Source organism: Halichoerus grypus, chromosome 5 (genome assembly GCF_964656455.1).
Source record: "Halichoerus grypus chromosome 5, mHalGry1.hap1.1, whole genome shotgun sequence".
Lineage (NCBI taxonomy): Eukaryota > Metazoa > Chordata > Mammalia > Carnivora > Phocidae > Halichoerus > Halichoerus grypus.
This window is the reverse complement of record NC_135716.1, coordinates 162,390,201-162,411,758: the sequence shown is the minus strand read 5'-3', so window position 1 is coordinate 162,411,758 and position 21,558 is coordinate 162,390,201. Positions and strand designations below refer to the sequence as shown.

The window sequence follows — 21,558 nt, the reverse complement described above, 5'->3', positions numbered from 1 at the left end:
TATGAAAACATAGGAAACTATAAAACTCACTGATACAGATAGATGGTTAAATTCAGAATACTCTAATATTATAACTGTGCTGGGTAAATCAGTTACAACTCTAGTACAAAGATTAAAAGACAAAAGTATTAAAAATAACTACAACTGCAGGGGCACCTGGGTGGCTCAGTTGGTTAACTATCTGACTCTTGATCTCAGCTCAGGTCTTGAACTTAGAGTTTGAGTTCAAGCCTCGCATTGGGCTCCATGCTGGGTGTGGAGCCTAAAAAAAAAAAAAACAAAAAACCCCAAACTAGAATGCAGTAATTTGTTAATGAATACATTGTATAAAAAGATGTCAACTATGACATCAAAAACATAAAATATAGGAAGGGAGTGTAAAAATGTAGAGCTTTTGTATGCAAAGTTAAGTTGTTATTTGCTTTATTTATATATTTATATATTTATTTATTTAATTATTTATTATTTTTAAGTGGGCTTCATGCCCAGCGTGGAGCCCAGTGCGGGGCTTGAACTCATGACCCTGAGATCGAGACCTGAGCAAGATCTGAGCTGAGACCAAGAGTCAGATGCTTAACTGACTGAGCCACCTAGGTACCCCAAGTTGTTATTGGCTTTAAAAAGACTGTCATAACTATAAGATGTTTTAAGTAAGCCTCACAGTAAACACAAAATAAAAACTTCAGTGAATACACAAAAGGTAAAGAGAAAGGAATCAAAACATACCACTACAGAAACTTATCAAATCCCAAAGGAAGAGAGTAAGGAAAGAAGAAAGGAACTACAAAGGAGCCAGAAAAAAAAAAATTAAGAAAACGGCAATAGGAAGTCCATACTTATAAAAAATTACTTTAAATGTAAATGGACTAAATTCTCTAATCCAAACACAGAGAGTGGCTGAATGGACAAAACAAAACAAAAAACAAACAAAAAATCCCCAGACCCAATAATATGCTGCCTACAAGAGACTGACTTCAGTTTCAAGGACACAGAGCTGAAGGCGAAGTGAAGGGAAAAGATATTCTATGCAAATGGAAACCAACCGAGAACAGGGGAAGCTATATTTACATCAGACAAAATAGACTTTAAGCCAAAAACTGTTAACAAGAGACAAAGAAGGTCATTAGATAATGATAAGGAGTTAATTCATCACGAGGATATAGCAATTATAAGTATTTATGCACCCAACATCAGCACACCTAAATATATTTTAATATATAATAAAAGAAAATAAAAACAAATATTAACAGATCTGGGCAGAGAAATAGCAACACAGTAACAGCAGGGGACTTCAATACCTTCCTTTCAACCACAGATTGATCATCCAGACAGCAAATCAATAAGGTAGCACTGGGCCTAACCTACACAGTAGATCAGATGGACTTAATGGACACTTACAGAACATTCCACCCAACAGCAGCTGAGTACACATTCTTCTCAAGTGCATGTGGAACATTCTCCAGGACAGATCATATGGGCTACAAAACAATTCTTTTTTTAAGGTAAGTCTACCTTTTTTTTTTTTTTTTAGAGAGAGAGAGGGAGAGAGACCATGCACACACACAAACACACACACTCTCTCTCTCTCAAATATAAATAAATCTTTAAGCCCAGGCAGAAGGTAGCAAAATAAAACTTGGGATGGCCTCACTATGTGTCTCTTTGGACTGCTCTGGTTTCATCTCCTAGAGGCTCAATACCTCAGAAACTCAGAAGCAGGATCCAGCTCCTGGAAATCCTATTTCTTCCTTCTCTTTTGCTGTCTTCTGCTCAAGCTCAGCTGTCACCTTTGGCCTCCCACCCTGGAGAGGTTCGCCGAGTGGGTGCACTCACCCAGGCAGATGGGTGGTTTGCCTGTCCAACTGCCATCTGCTTTGCAGGTGCGGTGCTCGGAGCCACCCTTGAGGGAGAAGCCCTCCTGGCAGGAGTAGAGGAGTGTGTAGCCCATGGAGGGCAAGTCCAGGGCCCCAACGTTGGCATGGGATGGCGTCTCTGGCTGCTTGCAGTGGTGGGCTGGGTGAGAGGAAAGACAGTGTTGGACCTGGGGAGAATAGGGTCTTCAGGAGGCTTTTTGACTATTCCTGTTCCTACGTGGAACATCCCTTTCCTTCTAGGCCCCTTTCATGTCCAGCATCCCCTCCCCAAACCTCCCCTCTAACCCCAGCCTTGATGTCTAGACCTATGGCCACGATGGAGATGATGTGGATCCAGGCTTAGTCACCCCTGGGGGGCCTGCAGCACTCTTCCTGGGGGAAGGGGAGTAATTATGGTCAAAAGCCTGAAATCTTTCAACCTGAGGGCTGACCTTGTAGCTGTGAGTTTTGGCTGCCACTGGAAAGTTCTTTCTTTTTCACTAAAGCATAGGAATTGCCTTCAAATATCAGAAAGGCTTTTGTGTGGAAATGTCTTCCGTGAGGCCCCAAGGGATAAGGACTACAAAGAAAGCAATATTGGTCCCAGGGAGAAGTCATGAGCTCCCTGTCAGTCAGAGCATTCAAGCATGTCCCGGGTGCCCAGCTGGGGGAGATAATGTGTTGCCAAGAGGAACTGTCTAGGGATGCAGGGGAAGTCTGTACTTACGGACACAGTCGGGTGGGGTTCCGCTCCAGGTGAGGTTGGGGAGGCAGGTCCTGGTGGTGGAACCCTGAAGCAGGTAACCTTTCTGACAACGGAAGAGCACTGTGCTTCCAACCTGTTGGGAGGACGGAAGCTTCCTTCATCCCTTTCTATCCAGCGATGCTTCATACCTTGTTACTTGACTACTTACTTCCCCATCACCCAGTTCCTACCCACACCCTTGCCTCCACCTGCAACAACCTTCTTCCACTTCTCTGCCTGGTTAAATATTATTTACCCTTTGAGGCAGGCTTATGCCTCTTCCTTCAGCCCTTACCCAAGCCCCCGGGCCAGAGCAATGCTCTTCTCGGACGTAGCACGCTCTGCTGTGGTGGACAGATGCCTGATTCAGAATCAGAAGACCCTGGTCTGAGTTCCGGCTTCGACGTTCGCTCACGGAATGACAGGCTGCCGGGAATTTGACGCCTGAGTCTTCCGGTGCAGAGCATGGGACCACCAGCCCGGCCACGCCTACAGCGCAGTGTTGTGACACTCAAACTCAGTGCTGTTTTTGAAAGCATTTTATAAAGCGGGAAGCACTGCACAACACAGAATTATTACTTGGGTGTGTCTCTTCTATGGATCTACAGGTTCCTTAAGGAAGGGAGACTTGTCTTCTTTATAGACAGCTCCCCCATAGAACCTGGCACTTGCTTAGTGAGTATCTGTCGGGCAGAATCACTACCCTGCTGCCATCGCTGCCTCTGCTCAGTTGTGTCTCCCCCCGCCCCGCCGTCCACCAGCCCTCACTGTCCCACGCGACACCCCTGCAACCACGAGCTCCATCTCTCCCTCCGCCCTCTGCATGGCAGCTTCCTAAGCTGTAACTCCGATGTCCCTGTTTCCCAGCTCAAAACACTCACATGTCCCTATTACCTATGGAAGCAAAATTCCAACACCAAGTGAAACTCTTGACTTCCACTCCCTTCCTCCAGGCCCTTCCGCTTCCTCTGGAATGTCATCCTCTCATTCAGCAATGGCCCCTCTGTCCGTCCAGGTGTGCAGATCAAAACCTTCAAGCCAGTCTTGATTCCTCCCTTTTCTTCAACCCCTCCCTCCAATCCATCAGTGCGTCCTCTTGGTTCTGCCTCCACAGTCCATCTTGACCCCTTCACTTCTCTCCGTGTCACTGTCACTACCTCGCCCTTCCCCCCGAGCCATGACAACAGTGTCCTACTTGTCCGGGTGCCTCCGTCTTCACCCCCCATTATTCACTTTCTCTGCAGCGTTCAAATGATGGATCAGAGTCCCCTTCAAATGGTTTCCTGTGACATTTAGAATAAAATCCAAAGTGCTTACCATGGCCTCAAGGGCCCTAGGTGACCTGGCCCATGGCTTTCTCTTTTAAGAAATTATTATGTAATATTTGATGCATGCAAAAGAATATATGGAAAGAAACTGGACACATTAAGTTGAGCCCAGCGCTCCAGGGCTAGAATGTTAGCAACACAATTGTTACTCTCTGCGTCCTCCTTCCCTGCCCCATTCCTCTTTCCTCGGCTCCTCCTCAGTGGTAAGCACTATCTTGAATTTTGTGTTTTTTAATTTCCTTGCTTTGTTAAAAGATAATTCTATCACACATATGCACATATATCTCTAATCATATGTCCTTCTTAGTTTTAATCTTTATAGAAATAGCATCATCCCACCTTATCATTTGATGCTATGTTTCTAAGATTCACCCACATTGTGTAGAGCTGTCCTGCATTCATTCTCACTGCTGTGACTTTGAAATTTTTCTCAGATCTCCGTAACATGTGCAAGGGTATCTTTGGGGTTCGTTTCCAGGAATGGAGCTTTTGGGTTGCAGAATGTGTGAATATTTAACTTTACAAGACAGTGCCCAGTTGTTTTCAAACCTCGCCTAGCTCTCTGGCTACATCTCCTCTTCGGCTCACACTGCTCTGGACTCGTTGGCCCCCTTGCTTTCCACTCCTCCAGTCTGCTAAGTGCTCCCCCGCCTTGGTGCCCCTTTGAACTGGAGGCCACAGCTCAATTTCAGGAGGGCTCTTCCTAAAATAGCAGCCCACCCTGTCACAGCCCCTTGGTACTAGATGGTGGGTAGGGCTTATTGCTCTCAGAAGTTATCCTGTTCACTGTCACCAGCTGGAGACCTTCTTAGAGTGGGCACATAGCCTGTCTTGTTCCCACTGCATTCCTAGCACCTAGAAAGTTTATGGCAGTAAATATTTGTTACATGAATACAGATTGAGTGAATAAGTCACATTCTTTGGCTGGATCCCCACGGGCCATTTCTCCTGGGCACATCTCATGCTCCAGCTAACTGTCCTGTCTTGAACACACCCATACTTTCCTGCTTCCTGTTCTCTGTTCCAAGTGTCCCATCCCAGGCTGTCCAAATCCCTTCTTCTTTCTGAACTTCTTTCTGAGATGTGTCCGTGGAGCCTGCCTCCCGTGTGGCACTTGCTCGTTCCTGCCACTTTGAGCCCTGGGTCTATAGGGAGTGTATAGGTGCCGTGCGGACAGACGGTTGCCTGTCTCACTCATTTCTGTCTTTCCACAACTGCCCGCCCCAACCGCAGGGGGCTGCTGGGGAGTGTTTCTGTCACTACGTGAGAATCTCTTCCGCATCAGTTTCTTGGATTGCTGTCAGGGCCTCTGTTTCTGCAAGGTGCTCCAGTGTGGTGTGGTTCAAAGATGCAGAACACTTTCTGTCTCCAGCTTCCAAGGTCTTGTTCCCCCCAGTGCTGTACCTGGGAAGATCCCTGAGTCCTCTGAGGCTGACAGTGATAGACAGGGACAGGGGGCAGGAAGGCCTGATCCTGGCTGACCTCATTACCTGGTATCCCTGGGAATTGTTCTGTATCCCGAACTGTGGCACGCCGGGGTCTGCACACATGGTCAGCGTCGGGTCTAGATTGCAAAACAGAGAAACAGACTCCACGGTCAGAGAAGCTTTCATCACCTCCACTCACTCTGAGAGATAGGTGTAGGAGGGAAAAATGGAAGCCACATCCTACTCCCCGACCTGTTAATATCTCCACCCGAGTCATACCCCTGGGCCGACTATGTGATTCCTGGCAGCACGCTCACTCTGGCTATTTCAATTTCATGCTCTGCTCTAAGAAGCTCAGGCCTGAAAGAAGGATGCCCACCAGCTCAGACGCTCTTCCCCAAACCACCTCTCACCTATGCAGCTGGGCTGGGTGCCACTCCACGTCCCATCTGACTGGCAAAACCTCCGTGGAGAGCCCACCAGCACCAGAGGGGGCTGGCAGGAGAAGGAGACGGACGACCTGTAGGAGAAGCCTCGGTCCTCTCTCCTGCCACGGGCTGGGACGCCGGGATCTCCGCAGAACACGGCTGGGAAGACGAAGGGAGGAAGGCAGGTCCGAGTTGCTTTCTAGAGCCCCATCGGCCACCACCGGCTGGCTTTCCCAGTGCCACTTGAACTCTGCCAACGGGGGCAGCCCTGGGTCAACAGTCACACCCGCCTCACACACCTGTTGTTGTGTGTGTCCTCTCCTTCCCAAATCCAAAATGCTTGTTAATAATCACCCAAGTAATGAAGCAACGTTATAGGAAGTTAAATTGAGAAAAAGTAAACTACAACTCACTACCCAAAACTTTTCCCCATTTTCATGTGTGTAAACTTGTGTGTGGCTGTGAACCCAATGTCCCAGTGTTATAAACCTTGCTTTGTTCACTTACTATTCTGTAAATATTTTCCACGTTTATGACACCATTATCACTTATTGGCTACATAATTTTGCCATGAGAGGTTGTACCATAGTTGCAGTTTATCGTAGCCTTTATATTAGGCATTTTCTATTATTATACCATTAAATGTGGCTCTTTTTTCCCTGGTAATGTTTTCTTTTTTTTTTTTTTTTTAAGATTTTATTAATTTATTTGACAGAGAGAGAGACAATGAGAGAGGGAACACAAACAGGGGGAGTGGGAGAGGGAGAAGCAGGCTTCCTGCCGAGCAGGGAGCCCGATGCGGGGCTCGATCCCAGGACCCTGAGATCATGACCTGAGCCCAAGGCAGACGCTTAACGACTGAGCCACCCAGGCGGCCCTTGGTAATGTTTTCTTATAGGGATTCTCTAGGAGTGGCCTTAGTATGTTTGAGCGTGTTTGCAGCTCTTGATGTATACAGCCAAATGTCTTTCCAAAGTGTGTGCATTTATACTGCGGTGGGTATGAACGTGCCCATTTCATTGAGATCCTCAGAGAGATTCCCTAAAGAATGATTACTGAATTAAAATCATGTGACAGCAAAAAGAATAAACACAGGCCCCTCTTCTGTCCCTTCTGCTCAGTGTCTTAAGTGTTTGCACACATGGTTTACTAAAAATGCTTACTTCCTTAGGACATTGCAGAGACAGGTCTGTGTTTTTAAGGGGGCTGACTGCAAATATGATTTTGATGCCTTGAAAATAAGCATAAAGGGATTCTACCTGTGTTTTTATTCTTAGAACCAATATACTTTTAAACAGATCTCAAGATCAGGGATGGCACATAATAGACAGCCAGTGGTGTGCGGTGTGGCAGGAGCAGGCCCACGGGACCACCAGCACGCTTGGGTTGTGCTGGTCGGAAAGCACACAGAGCTTGCACTGATTTCCCATAAACACTTGTGCAGCAGTTCTCCCAGAACAAACTAGCTCCTGTGGGGAGCGGCCGGATGGGTCCCCCACACTCCGTGAATGTGCTCTACCTAAGACAAAGGGCCTCATGCCGATCATATGTGGCTTTGGAGTTCCACTGACTGAAGCACTCTAAGATGCAAAATTAAATTTTATGTCTATCCTTTTTTCCTATTTTAAAAGTTCTAGTGGTGATAACGCGGGCTGTAAATTTGAGTAAGAATTTTAGAGAAAATTGTCTGGAGAAATGATTGTTTTCAGACTAGACTTTGTCACTAACACAGTAGGTCAGGTCCTTTTTCTGAGCCTCATCTTCCCTGCCAGCCACCTGAGAAGGGACTTCTGCCTGCCTCCCAGGATATCTCGTTGTGAGAATCAGATGTGACATGTGTGTAAACGTCCCCTGAGGAGGCAGCACAAAGCCTGTGAAATGTAAAATGTTATCTCTGTGGATGGACTGATACTCTGTGACCTCCCAGTGGAGGAGTTCACGTGCGGGTAATCAGAGCAAAGCTAACGGCGCAGTGTGACTCCTCTTCCTCACATCCGTTTTGCCTTGAATTAAATTCACTTCCTTCTCCATTAATTTTCAAACAGCATTTAAGAAACATCTTCAGCTCCTGATTTTCTGCTGCTTCTGACACCGAATAAGTCCGCAGACATGAGCCCTGCCTTCTGAGATCTTAGAATCTAAGCCGGATAACACAGGAGGGTATAAAAGGTGAAAAATACAGATGAATAACATGGCTTGAGCATCAACAAAATTTACTGAAAGTACATAAGTGCATCAGGGACTCAGGAGAAGAAGTAGAAGTTGCATATTCAGAAATGGTGGGATCGGGGGGGGGGAGAAGTCAACTTCAGAAGCTTCTTTACTGAAGACAGGGGAGCTGTCCAGCCAAATGGGGAGGTGGCATGGAAAGGGCTGAGTGGGTCTGGGGAAGCATGTAGGAAGTGGGTGAGGCTGACAATGATCTTGATCCTGATGTGCTACAGTGTGGGGACAAAATCCCTGCCCATGTTTAGGGAGTTATGCAAGAGGAAGAAGTGGTGTTATGAGGGATATGTTTGCAGTAATACAGCAAGAAAGTGACTAGGTCTGAGAAGCATGGCTATGGAGGAAGAGATGCAGTCTGGAGGAGGGAAGCAGGAGTACCAAGAACTGCAGAAGGCCCAGATGCAAAGTTTGGAAACAGTGATAAGAATTCCAAAGGTTACTGCACATCTCAAGTGGTCAGCTGCTTGGCCACGGAAAATACGTTGTGGAGCACAGCTGGTTAGAAATAAATATATTTGACTTCTTTATAGCAAGCTCCAAGAAAACTGACTACCAGAGTCATAGTTCCCCAAGACATCACTTCAAGCATGAAGAACACCCTTCATGCTATGATGTGAATGTGTGTGTGCGCACACAGCCAAGAGGTTCATAATCACATACAAAATAAAACGGAAGCAGGCTAGTATCCAAAATCTAGAAAGAACTTATCAGACTCAAAACCTGAAAACAAAAAATCCAGTCCGGAAATGGGCAGAAGACATGAACAGACATTTCTCCAAAGAACAGACACGTGAAAAAATGCTCAATATCCCTCGGCATCAGGGAAATACAAATCAAAACCACAGTGAGATACCACCTCACACTGGTCAGAATGGCTAAAATTAACATCAGGAAACAACAGATGTTGGTGAGGATGCGGAAAAAGGGGAACCTATTGGTGGGAATGCAAGTTGGTGCAGCCGCTCTGGGAAACAGTATAGAGGTTCCTCAAAAAGCTGAAAATAGAGCTGCCTACAACCCAGCAATTGCACTACTAGGTATTTACCCAAAGGATACAAACAGTAATTTGAAGGGACAAATGCACCCCAATGTTTATAGCAGAAATGTCCACAATGGCCAAACTATGGAAAGAGCTCAGATGTTCAGCAACAAATGAACGGATAAAGAAGATGTGGGATATATATATACAATGGAATCATCATCATATATATGGAATTCATCAAAAAATGAAATCTTGCCATTTGCAATGATGTGGATAGAACTAGAGGGTATTATGCTAAGCAAAATAAGTCAGTCAGAGAAAGACAAATACCATATGTGGAATTTAAGAAACAAAACAGATGAACATAGGGGAAGGGAAGGAAAAATAAAATAAGATGAGAATTGAGAGGGAGGCAAACTATAAGAGACTTTTAATCATAGGAAACAACTGAGGGTTGCTAGAGGGGAGGTGGGAGGGAGGGGTGGGAGGATGGGGTGGGAGGATGGGGTAACTGGGTGATGGGCATTAAGGACGGCATGTGATGTAATGAGCACTGGGTATAATCTAAGACTGATGAATCACTAAATTCTACCTATGAAACTAATTTTAAAAAGTCTGAAAAAAAAGATGCATCCTAAAGAAATAGAAAATAATAAAATGGAAGCAGGATCAGCAGCCTATGCTGGTGGAAGTCTCTATGGGAGCTGGGGGTCTAGACGAGCCAATCAGAAGTCAGTTAAAGGCTGACTTGATCAGAAGTCACCAAATCTAGGAAGAGGCAGCTCCATGAAAAAGAAGTACAAATGGATGACAAAGAAGGAGCAGCTCCGTCTTGCTGATAAGAAATATGATGCCAATTAAAACAATGAGATGCCTTTTTAAACTTCTTGGGCTGGTAAATATATATTTTTTAAAGATTTTATTTATTTATTTGAGAGAGAGAATGAGAGAGAGAGAGAGCATGAGGGGGGGAGGATCAGAGGGAGAAGCAGACTCCCTGCTGAGCAGGGAGTCCGATGCGGGACTTGATCCCGGGACTCCAGGATCATGACCTGAGCCAAAGGCAGTCGCTTAACCAACTGAGACACCCAGGTGCCCCTTGGGCTGGTCAATATTAAAAGATATTGGCAAAATCCATTGTTAATGAGGAAGTGAGTCAAGAAATATTCTCATAAACTGTTGGTGGGAGTGTGAGTTGAGACTCTTTCTAGAAGACAGTTTGGCACCGTGTCTCAGATGTATAGAGTGCATGCCCACTGGCTCAGCATTTTCTCTCTCCTAGGACTTTACTAGAAGAGTAAAGAAATGTTATCCTCAAGAACATTTATTGCAGAACTTCTTCTAACGTAACTAAACTGGAGAAACCTAAATTCTTCACCAGTAGGAGAAGATTAAACCAGTTGTGGTAGCCACAATAAAGAAGTTCTTTAAGCTATTAAAAATGATGATGTGTAGGTCAGTATGGATTGATGGAGAAAGGTGGTGATGGCCTATCAATGAAGACAAGTCACAAACTAGTCTGCACAGCATGATTTAATACTGTTTGCAGAAAATTGCACACCTCTATGTCCAAAGCATTGGGGTCGGTGTGGAAGCACAGTCAAGAGCTTAACCCTGGTTATTTTCGAGAAGCCAGAGTGTTATGTTCTTCTTTGTATTTTCAGATACATTTACATTTTTTTATGATGACCATAATTCATTGTTCAAAAGCAATTTAGCTATTTCTCAAGAAGAAAAATAGGGTTTCCCAGCCCAGACTCAACCCTGAGATTGCTACCTTCCTAATGTTTCCTTGGGGGTGTGCAAAGTCCTGAGGGGCTGACTATGCACCAGATGCTGCCTTTCCTGCATCCACTTTTGAGCTGCTGGTCCTAGTTCCTGCTGAAATTTCCCAAATCGAAGTAAATTTTCAGAGGTATCCAAACAATGTCATGAGTATGTTGATGGTTTTCTACAGAATTAGATAAATGCCGAGTAGAAAAAAAAAAAATAGGTCTACTATTTGTCCAAAGCATGGGTGCTGAGAAGATCTTCCAGAGTCCAATTATGTGACAAGAATAAATGAGGAAGTGAGCTCTGGGATGGAATTGGGCTCTTGGGGACACAATTAGGCCAGGAGGATAAGAAATAAAGTCTTTCACCAAAAAATCATGTAGGCTCCAGGAATCTTTTCTCTGTAGGCTATTTTCCATAAAGACAGGCACATTTCCAGCATGGGCCCCTTCCAGATCTTTGGGAACTATCCCATCCAGTGAACAACCTTTCATGTTAAGAAATACCTCCCTTGAACCCTCCTACACTGTTGGTGGGAATGCAAGCTGGTGCAGCCACTCTGGAAAACAGTATGGAGGTTCCTCAAAAAGTTGAAGATAGAGCTACCATACGATCCAGCAATTGCACTACTGGGTATTTACCCCAAAGATACAAAAGTAGGGATCCGAAAGGGTACGTGCACCCTGATGTTTATAGCAGCAATGTCCACAATAGCCAAAGTGTGGAAAGAGCCAAGATGTCCATCGACAGATGAATGGATAAAGAAGATGTGGTATATATATACAATGGAATATTATGCAGCCATCAAAAGGAATGAGATCTTGCCATTTGCAACGATGTGGATGGAACTGGAGGGTATTATGCTGAGTGAAATAAGTCAAACAGAGAAAGACATGTATCATATGACCTCACTGATATGAGGAATTCTTAATCTCAGGAAACAAACTGAGGGTTGCTGGAGTGGGGGGTGGGGTGGGAGGGATGGGGTGACTGGGTGATAGACACTGGGGAGGGTATGTGCTCTGGTAAGTGCTGTGAATTGTGCAAGACTGTTGAATCTCAGATCTGTACCTCTGAAACAAATAATGCAATATATGTTAAGAAAAAAAAAAAAAGAAGAAGATAGCAGGAGGGGAAGAATGAAGAGGGGGAATCAGAGGGGTAGACGAACCATGAGAGACGATGGACTCTGAAAAACAAACTGAAGGTTCTAGAGGGGAGGGGGTGGGAGGATGGGTTAGCCTGGTGATGGGTATTAAAGAGGGCACGTTCTGCATGGAGCACTGGGTGTTATGCACAAACAATGAATCATGGAACACTACATCTAAAACTAATGATGTAATGTATGGGGATTAACATAACAATAAAAAAAAAAAGAAACACCTCCCTTATCTCTGGCTTAACTTCCTTCCACTGTAACTCCACATGGTGTCCACGGCCGGGGCTCAGTTGGGATATTCTCATTATTTTCCTTTAAACTCCCTTTAAGAGTGACTTTGGCAAAGCCTCTCCCCGATTTTGGGGGAAGGTTATTACCTATTCTAGGCCTTCCAGTAGCAGAGCTCTGAGGAGGGAAGGGGAAGGAGCTGGCAGATAGGATGCACAAAGGCCTGTTTGTAAGCAAACTTACGGAAACACTGAGGCAACTCTCCAGTCCAGGATCCATTCCCTTCACAGGTGAGCACTGCAGGTAGGGACAGCTGGTACCCCTCCAGGCAGGCATACGACACGCTTGAGCCCCACATGAAGTCGGATCCCACCACTTTCCCATTGGGGATGAGCTGAGGTGGCTTGCATATGATAGCTGGGGGAGGGGGGGAGAGCAAAGCATGCTGAGTTCTGGTGCCACCCTAGGGCATTAGGCCCCACTCCCCAGCACCGATGTCACTGGCTACCCTGCGCCTGCTGGGAGTCTGGGCTAAGTGGGGAGAATCAGAAATGCTCCCTCTTAGTTTGGGAGCTGGGGTCCTTTTGCATTTTACAATGCCCTCAAGTGTGACAACCCACTCCTCTGTCTGCACAGTCCTTCCCTTGATGCTCAAAGCCCAGGCCTTACCTTGGTGTCTCGAACTCCCTCCTTGCAGATGTTCAGGGATCAGTCCTCACCTCACACCCCCCATGACAAGATATTATTAGGGCTCTGCCTCGTCACCTCCCTCCCTGCTACATGTTCGAGGCCCATGTCTCACTTTTGTATCTTCTTTGGCCCTGTGTCCACATGTGCAGCCCTCAGACACACCTTTGCAGACTGGCTTGGTACCATTCCATGTCCGGTCCTTGGTGCAGCTCAGCACAGACACCCTATGTGACTCCATCATGTAGCCAGGGACGCACTGAAACGTCACCGTTTTGTTGTACCTGAAGTCATTGCCCAGCCGGAGGCCATTGGCTGGAATCCCAGGGTCGCCACAGTTTATGACTAGGAGAAGGGAGATAAAGCATGGTTCACTCTCGGTACAGACCCCTTTCCTCCCCAGCACTCCAGTGCTATCCCTAGTACTCCCTGCACATGTCCAGGAGGGAAGAGAGTCAGATCAGGGATGCCCTGACTCTTCACAGGCTCCCGGTTGGGCACTGTACTTTCTAAAGTCCCTCTGGCCAAGTCTCTCTGCAATGTCCCTCGCACATCCCCACTGTCCTCGCCCCCACTATCTTTATGCACCCCAGCAACTTGGACTATGAAGACCATCCTTATTCAAAGCCCACTCCTCTCAGAGGAAGTACCCAGAGGGCTTAGTTCCTAAATGAGGCTGGGGCTCAGAGAGGGAAGTTTTCTGACCCGAAAAGCCTGTGTTATTGGACCTCATAAGACAATTTGTCTGCTGAGGGGCACACGTTACTACCTCCTGTTCTGCCTAGGAGGCCCCGTAGGGCCAGCGGCTTAGAAGCAGGGTCTTGTAACCTTGCAATGGTCGTGTCTTTGTTATGGTATGGAGTGAGGGTGGGGTTTGGTGAGCTCTGGCCTCGAAAAAGGGAACTTGACATGGGATTTAGACAGAGCCCTGAAATCACAGGCTAGGGCTTGGAAAGGGACTGTGTTCTCAGATACCTTTATCTTGTCACTTCCCTCCATCTGGGACCCACAGTGACTTACTTCCCAAGGAAAAAGGTCTGGGGCTGCCCCAGAGAGGAGCAGGGAAGGGGAGCAGTGGGGCTATACGAGGCTTGAGAGCCAGGCTGGGGGTGGGGGAATGGGTCCAAGGCTGAGAGGAACCCACGAAGATGGTGGATGGTGGTAGCTTTAGGATCAGGCTGAGCACGGGGAGTTTGCCGTAAAAGAGAACAAGAAAGCCCAAGGAGCTGGCGAGAGCCCGAGGAATAGCAAATACATATATTCTCAACCTCCCTGAGCCTCAGTCATCTCATATGTCAAGTGGGCTGTGGTGGGAATCAAATGACATAATGCAAATCAGATCAAACACTTAGCTCAGTGGTGGTCAAACAGTACATGCTCAATAAATAGGCACTGTCATTCGGGGGTGAGTCCCCCCATTGCAGCCAGCCTTCCCAGTCTCCCACGGACAGCCTTCTTCGGCGGGGAGGAGCCCGATCGCCTCGGCCACCACTCGTCACGGAGCCCGGAGGCCCTGGGCTCTCACCTGTGCACTCCGGGTCGCTGCCTGTCCAGGTGCCGTTGACCGAGCAGTGCCGGCTGAGCAGGCCCGTGGCGTAGTAGCCCTCCCGGCACTCATAGACCACGGAGCTGGAGAAGCCCAGGCCGTCGCTGAACAGGACTCGGGCGTTGCTCGGAGTCCCGGGGTTCCCACAAGAGATCACTGGGAAGCCAGAGGAGCGCATTAGTCACCAGAACAAGGGCGGGGCGTCCCCCGGGGGGCGGAGAGCAGCCCAGAGGGCAACGCGCGGGCTACGTTCGTCAGGACCCTGCGGAATGAAAGGCCTCTCAGGCTGCTTTCGTGTCTGAGTGTCGGGCCCCCAGAAGGGAAGGAGAGGTCTGAATGAATTTTTTTTTTTAATTTCTGAGACGTAAAGACTAATTATTTTTATTATCCGACCTAAAATTTTAGACAATTCCTTAATATCACCAAATATCCAACCAGTGCTTAATCTACCTCAGTTGTCCAACCCCCCACCTTTTTTTTTTTTAAACCGTTGATTTGTTTGAATCATGATCCAAATATGACTTTGGACAATCATGCCTCTAAGCCTCTTTGAATTCAGAGATTCCTGTGCCCTCTCCTAGAATTTATCTGTTACAGATTCCAGGGCGTTCCAGATGTTGCTAAGTGCGCTGGTGAGGTGCTGTTCCCCATGTTGCTCTGTCTCCCATAGTTCCTGTAAGTCAGGTTCTGCTTCTTGGCAAGGGCACTTCATAGGTGGTCCTGTCTTTCCTACTGCACCACATCAGGACGTACAGAATGTTTCCTTGTTCGTGATGTTGAGGCTGATTGAATGGGTTCGGGTTAGCCCATCTCATCCCGCATTACAGAGTTCCCATTGGTTGTTCACTTAATGGTTTAAGCAGCACTTGATGATTGTTGACTAGATTTGTTATTTCATTAAGGGACAGAAAATGGTGATATCTAATTCTATAATTCTTTCTGAATTAGCTAGAGTTCTTTTTTTTATATTTGAATTTCAGATAATGAATTTTTTTTAAAGATTTTATTTTATTTTATTTTTTTTGCTAGAGTTCTTTAATAAAGAACTTGCCCATCATCAAATATTTGCTTTCCCTGAAATACAATTCATAAAGGAAGGCTGGATAATGTTTGATTTTCTTTCTTATCTGATGTCAGAATAATGATTTGGTTTCCTAGTAAGCTCCAAAGATGATGGATAGTCATTTGGACTCGTGGATTTAAATTTATTATGTTGCCACCAATTGCCACTATTATTCTTTTTTAAACTTATTTAAATTCAATTAGCCAAGGTATAGCCACTATTATTCTTATTGATGCTTAAGTTATCCCATCTTTGGCTAGGGGGAGCCTCTCCATGTTGGCTTCTGTGTTCCTTTGACATGATCCCACTCGTCTATGGTAGATTTCTTGCTGGAGTGACACTGTATTCCATGTTCATCTTGTATATCCTGCCCCAGTCCTGGAATCAGCCATTTCTCTAAAGAGCTCTGGTTTCTTTTAATGGAGAATGGATTTAAAAACCATAATCTGAAAATTAAGGGTACTCGTTGCTACTGAGCTGGTCATTGATACTAGACTTTTAGAATGGGTAGACCTGGGAAAATAACTTTTTAGGTTGAAAATTCATTATGAGTTTATGCTGATATTACCAATCCAAATTTAGGATTAAGAGTCTTTCCTTAACTTCCTTACTTTTATATCTCTTTAATGCTGAAAATCTTGGTTCTTAATGATAAATGATTTTAATTTGTTTTCAAAAAGTTTCAGGATGGTAATATCAACATTATTACTAATAATACGATTGCTGAAAAACAATTTAAGATTTCATTGTCATTCTCTTTGTCCTTAGGGCACAGATGCCATAGTCAAATTCCACTTTTTTCAAGTCAGTTGAAATAATTCTCTGGATTGTTAAATCACCAATTTGAGGAGTAGTTATGTTCATTTGTTTTCATTTTGATTTTGATATTTAGAGATTGCTTGTTTCTAATCTTTGATTTAATTTACTTTGCTAAGTATATACAGCATTTATGTGGTCCCAAAGTCAAATCTACAAATAATTCCTACATAATGAGCACAACAGACAGGTCTTAGCACCCATGGGTTCAACAAGTATTTGTGCTGCCTAGGTGCTGGGAACATAGTTAGGAAGTCATGTCCCCTGCCCTTCAGGAGGCCAGTCCATCTTAAGGACCTACTTATAAACAGTTGAATTAAAATATGATGCAATAAGTGTTATACTTGAAGAAAAAAACACACTAAGAAGGGAGGAGCTTATTGGGGCCGAAGATAAGAATCTGAGTTGTACTTTGAAAGGTAAGTGGGAACTTGTCAATGAAAGTCATGAAGAATTGTGTCCATATCATACACACACTCATCTAACAAACATTCACTTCCAGGTCTAAATTCTTAGCCACCCACTTTCTGTTCCCCGAACACTCCTGACATGTTGACTGACTCCATGCTGGGATCTGAATGGTATGAAAGGGGACCTGGGTCACAGTGGATATTTGAGAATGCACTAAATTCTCCCCCTGCCAATATACTCTCCCACTACCACAGACCTCTTACTATGCCTACAAAATCCTATGGAAATAGGGGCGCCTGGGTGACTCAGTTGGTTAAGTGTCTGACTCTTGATGTCAACTCAAGTCTAGATCTCAGGGTCCTGAGTTCAGGCTCCTGCTGGGTGTGGAGCCTACTTGAAAAAAAAAAAAATCCCGTGGAAACTAACTTTGCAAAAGCACCCTCAGAAAGGCAGGACTTCAGGCAGACAAGTGGGAGAGGGCATCCCCGCACTCGTAGGACTTACTCCACAACCGCAATTTCAAGGGCCATTCTCTGACCACTGCCTCTTATCTCTTCAGCTCATACCCTCTGGGATTCATTCTCTGGTGATATTTTTGGTTCCAGTGGGACCTATAATCCATGTATCCTACCACTTTTTCTCTGTCCCTTACTCCACTCATAAACCTGCTCCCTCCTTACCCAGCATAGATGCCAAGATCCATCATAATCGTTGCCTTGCATAAACCCTCTCCTCACTTGCCACTTGCTGCCAACGTCTTAGCTGCCTGATAAAACCTCAACCGTATACCCAATGCTTCACCTACCCTAAGTCTACACCTATGGGGCAAAATGTGGCCCGAACAAAAACACAGGCCAATGCTGACCACTCTCACTTTAAATTAATGGCCTTTTTCCTTAAGTGAGCCCTCGTGCTGCTGGCAATTATACCTTTCCCTATTCGACTCCCACGCCTCCCTTGCTAGGTGACTCTTTCATATGGTCTCCCTCCTCTTCCAGCACCTTCTCACACACCCTTACTCTCAGCGGTTACACTGATTCCTAATTAGGAAAGTGCTACGCAGGCTGTATTTTAGAGAGCGGCAGAGAGATCCCGGGAGCAGCTCCAAAAAGTTGGACTCTGGGGAGAGGTTTTATTTTTTATTTTTTTTATTTTTTAAGATTTTATTTATTTATTTGACAGAGAGTTCACAAGTAGGCAGAGTGGCAGGCAGAGGGAGAAGGAGAAGCAGGCTCTCCGCTGAGCAGGGAACCCAAGGCAGGACTTGATCCCAGAACCCTGGGATCATGACCTGAGCCAAAGGCAGATGCCTAACCGACTGAGCCACCCAGGCATCCCGAGAGAGGTTTTAAAATAAAGTTATTTTCAGAAATTCAGGAGTGTGTGGAGAAATCTAAATTCCCCCACTGGAGCTACCTCAGAAAACCTCAGTAGGGACTTCTATTACCTTTAAAGGGTCTTTTAAAAATGAGATTTGTATTTCTTTTGGCACCTTGGATAATTGTTTAACAGTCTCTTCCCTTAAACTAAACTCCAAGAGGGTGAGGTGTGTTTGTCTCGGCACTGTTGTGTCCCCAGCACCTACTATAGTATTTGGCACATAGTTGTGGGAGCTATATGGGAAATAAATGAATAAACGGGGCTAAACTTAGTTCCTTCTGGTTTCTTCCCCTCTTAGGTGAGGGTGGGGAATATGTTCATCTTTGGATTACTAATGAGCATGACTGAGGACTATCTATTGACCACCATCCTCCAGGCCAAGGGTTCCAATGGGGCCATGGATTTTGTCTGCGAGGGTGAGGGCAGGTGCTTGGGAGCAGGCAAATGGGGGACAAGCAGCCGGGGTGGGCAAAGGGGAAAAGCAGAATGGTCACATACATTACCTCCACACTCAGGTTGCATGCCGCTCCATGAGCCGTTGGCTTGACAGGTCCGCTCAGATGATCCCCGGAGTGTGTGGCCAGCCTCACAGCTGAAACGCATCAGGCTGCCTGGGGCAAAGCTATCCCCCAAACGGATGCCGTGTGCTGGGATCCCTGGGTCACCACAGATTCCCATGCTGGTTCCTATGGACCAGAACCAAACAAACCCTGTTGTTTTAGCATGGAAGAGTTGGCAGTGGGGACCTGAGAGAGATATTGGGTCGGTGCTAAGGGGAGGCTTTGGGCCCCAGGAATAAGGGGGGTGAAAACTGTGTCTTATCCCAGTTAGTTGGACCTTACTACCTGCCTTACTACCCAGAGGTCAGAGAATACAAAGGTCTGCGGTCATGGGTGAGTCCCCAGGGATTTCACAGCAAGGGAAGAAAGCAGAGGGAAGGCTCTGTGGTAGAGATCAGGCCTTTTCTTTCTGCCCAGTGCCAGTGTGGAATGTCAGTGGTCCAAGCTGGCCACATCTCCTCCTCCTTCCTTTTACCTCTTCTCTACAATATCTGCGGATTTTGCGCCTTCTCTGTCCCTGGTTCCAGCATCTTAGCTCACATGCCCAGCATTCTCTTGCCCCAACTATTGTGAGAGTCTCCTAATGTCCCTACCTCCTAAATTCTCCCTGTAACCCAACTTCCACTTTATCCCCAAACCTTGACAATGAACAACCACCAACCATCTGATCTTGTTTCTTTCCTACTGAAATGTCTCCACTGGCTTCCCATAGCCTATGGGTTAAAGTCTAAACTCCTTAGTGTTGTTTTGTCTTCTCAACAGCTCGGCTTGAATCTGGATCTTGGGCCTTTCATTGAGGATTCCCTATTCACCAAGTATGTAACACAGGTGAATTCTAGGTGAAATGTTTTGGACTCTCTCATTCCATTCTTTCTTTGCCCCTTGCCTCCTGCTACATTTCTGCATTCATCTGGGTCCTGATATTGTACAGACCCACCCAAGAGAGTGCTAAGGACCCAAGGGGTGGAGGAGGGTAGAGAACAGGAGATAAAGCCACAAGGTCGAGACTTGTGGAAACCAGCACCCCTCATAATACAGAGTTGTATAGGAGACATCATTAGATCAGACTAGGCCATGGGAAGCATGAAGAAGGAAGAGGAAAATGAAGGAATAAATGGCAACTTCATGAGAAGACAGGGTGCCATCTGATGTGGCACGTATCTCCTCAGGAACCCACATGTGTGGGCATCAAATGCTAATGTCTGAGTAAGCACGTTCAGTTTGTTGGAGTAAATAAATGTTTAAGTCATATATACCCCACCATTTACCATTTATGTCTCTTCTTCTCGATCATGGAATTATTTCCTTTTCTCATTTAGTCTCAGACTGTGAGAATACTTACTATATGATCCCATGTTGCTCTCTACCAAGGAAGGGGGATTCATTCAACCTTCAACTCAAACATTTGGAAAAAGAGGGCCCATCACACTTGGCTAGATTTTCTTCTCTCTTGGAGTTTTCCAGGGTGTAGCTAATGCAACAGGCTGCACTGGGTCCCCCTGAAGGCAGTTCTGATGGTGAGTACACAAACTCCCACACTGGCTAGGTGACCTTAGCTGGAGGTGCACTACTGAACAACAGGCCTGAGGGTGGAGGTCTCCAGTCCTGGGAGCTTATTCTGACAGAATGGTCCTCACTGTAGTGTTTGGGGCTCTTTTTTGGTGATATAAAGGAGTCTGAGACACAATATTGTACCACAGGGGCACACGGTAACTGTTGGTCCTCTACTGAGGTATATCAGCAAATGATGACATTGCAGAAGTGGACAATGACCAACCTGAAGCATGTCTCAGATGCTAGAAATCCCTGCATGTTCTGATGATGGCCCACGCACTTATAGCCTGTTATGCATCATCTATGTGCATGGGCATACAGAATGAGGCTCGGAAATGTGACCCTGGATTTCTGAATGCATATTTCTTAGGACCGGCAGGAGATAGTGTTGCAAAAGATGGTATCTGTAAGTTTCAGGAAGGGAGGAATTATATTCTACTCACAAGAGCACCTCTAGTGTTACTTCCTCATCACTTATTCTTTACATCTCTCAGTTTCTTATCTAAAGCATTTAAGATTCATTCATTCCTCAACCTTAGCATTAATATAATCCCCTCTAATCCTGTCCTCAGAGGTCACCAGCAAAACTCTGCCCATGATTCTGGTCTCCAAAGTGTTTGTCATCCTTGATGGATGCATGGGAGAAGTGACTGCAAACTATTCTTCAGAATATTCATCATCAGGTATAAAACAGCTGAATGCAACATATCCCATAATGAGTGGGGTCCATGTCCTCTGAAGGTTCCTTTCTTGCTTTTCACTTTTTCATGTTCCCAGAGAGTCAGCTTGTTTCTAGTCTCCCTTGACCTCTGATGTGACCAAGGAAGAGTCCCTTTTTTTCACACACAGGACTGGTATTTAGGAAGTCACAAAATCATGAAATCTCAGGGCTGTAGGTTTTCTAGCTTAGTTTCCTATCCCAGACAAGAATTGTTTCTGGGGTAGGTCATTTTTCAAGTAGGTCATTTTCCAGCATCTGCTAACACAACTCCAGAGAAGGGAAATTACATTGAGGAGAAAAGATTTTGGATTCCATGCCTTGGGCCAGGAGAATGGCTGTGTGGTTGGGTTATACATGTTAACAGGCAGGAGAGGCCCAAGGCTTTCTTTATGGCTTCTTTCTCTTGTACTCTGCAATTCCCTTTCCCATGGAGAACAAAGATCCCCAAGATAGATAAAATAGGCTTTAAGAACACCATTGGCCCAATGCCCTAGAGAGGTGTCTGGAGGGAGAAACTATGTAAAGGGACAATTCACAGAAGAGACTGGGGCAAATGCGTGCTTACGCAGGCATTTGGATAGGAAATGCATGACTTTCCTCTTTGGAATGCCTTTTCCTCCTGGAACTTGCTCTGTGGGTAACCCAGGAGGCCTCCATATACAGGACTCTGT

General features: G+C 45.7%; 1 protein-coding gene across 2 annotated transcripts in view; it reads right to left on the bottom strand.

Annotated features, from left to right (window-relative positions):
* Positions 1–21,558, bottom strand: part of CSMD2 (CUB and Sushi multiple domains 2) — a 584,478-nt gene that overhangs the window by 13,853 nt on the left and 549,067 nt on the right. For both annotated transcript variants that reach the window (XM_036065279.2, XM_036065276.2), the window contains 8 exons: positions 18,556–18,738; positions 14,362–14,538; positions 13,002–13,181; positions 12,393–12,566; positions 5,767–5,940; positions 5,417–5,490; positions 2,581–2,692; positions 1,834–2,013 (listed from right to left, as the gene is read on the bottom strand). In XM_036065279.2, coding sequence (XP_035921172.2) covers positions 1,834–2,013; positions 2,581–2,692; positions 5,417–5,490; positions 5,767–5,940; positions 12,393–12,566; positions 13,002–13,181; positions 14,362–14,538; positions 18,556–18,738 — 1,254 coding nt within the window. The remainder of the gene's footprint in view (positions 1–1,833; positions 2,014–2,580; positions 2,693–5,416; positions 5,491–5,766; positions 5,941–12,392; positions 12,567–13,001; positions 13,182–14,361; positions 14,539–18,555; positions 18,739–21,558) is intronic.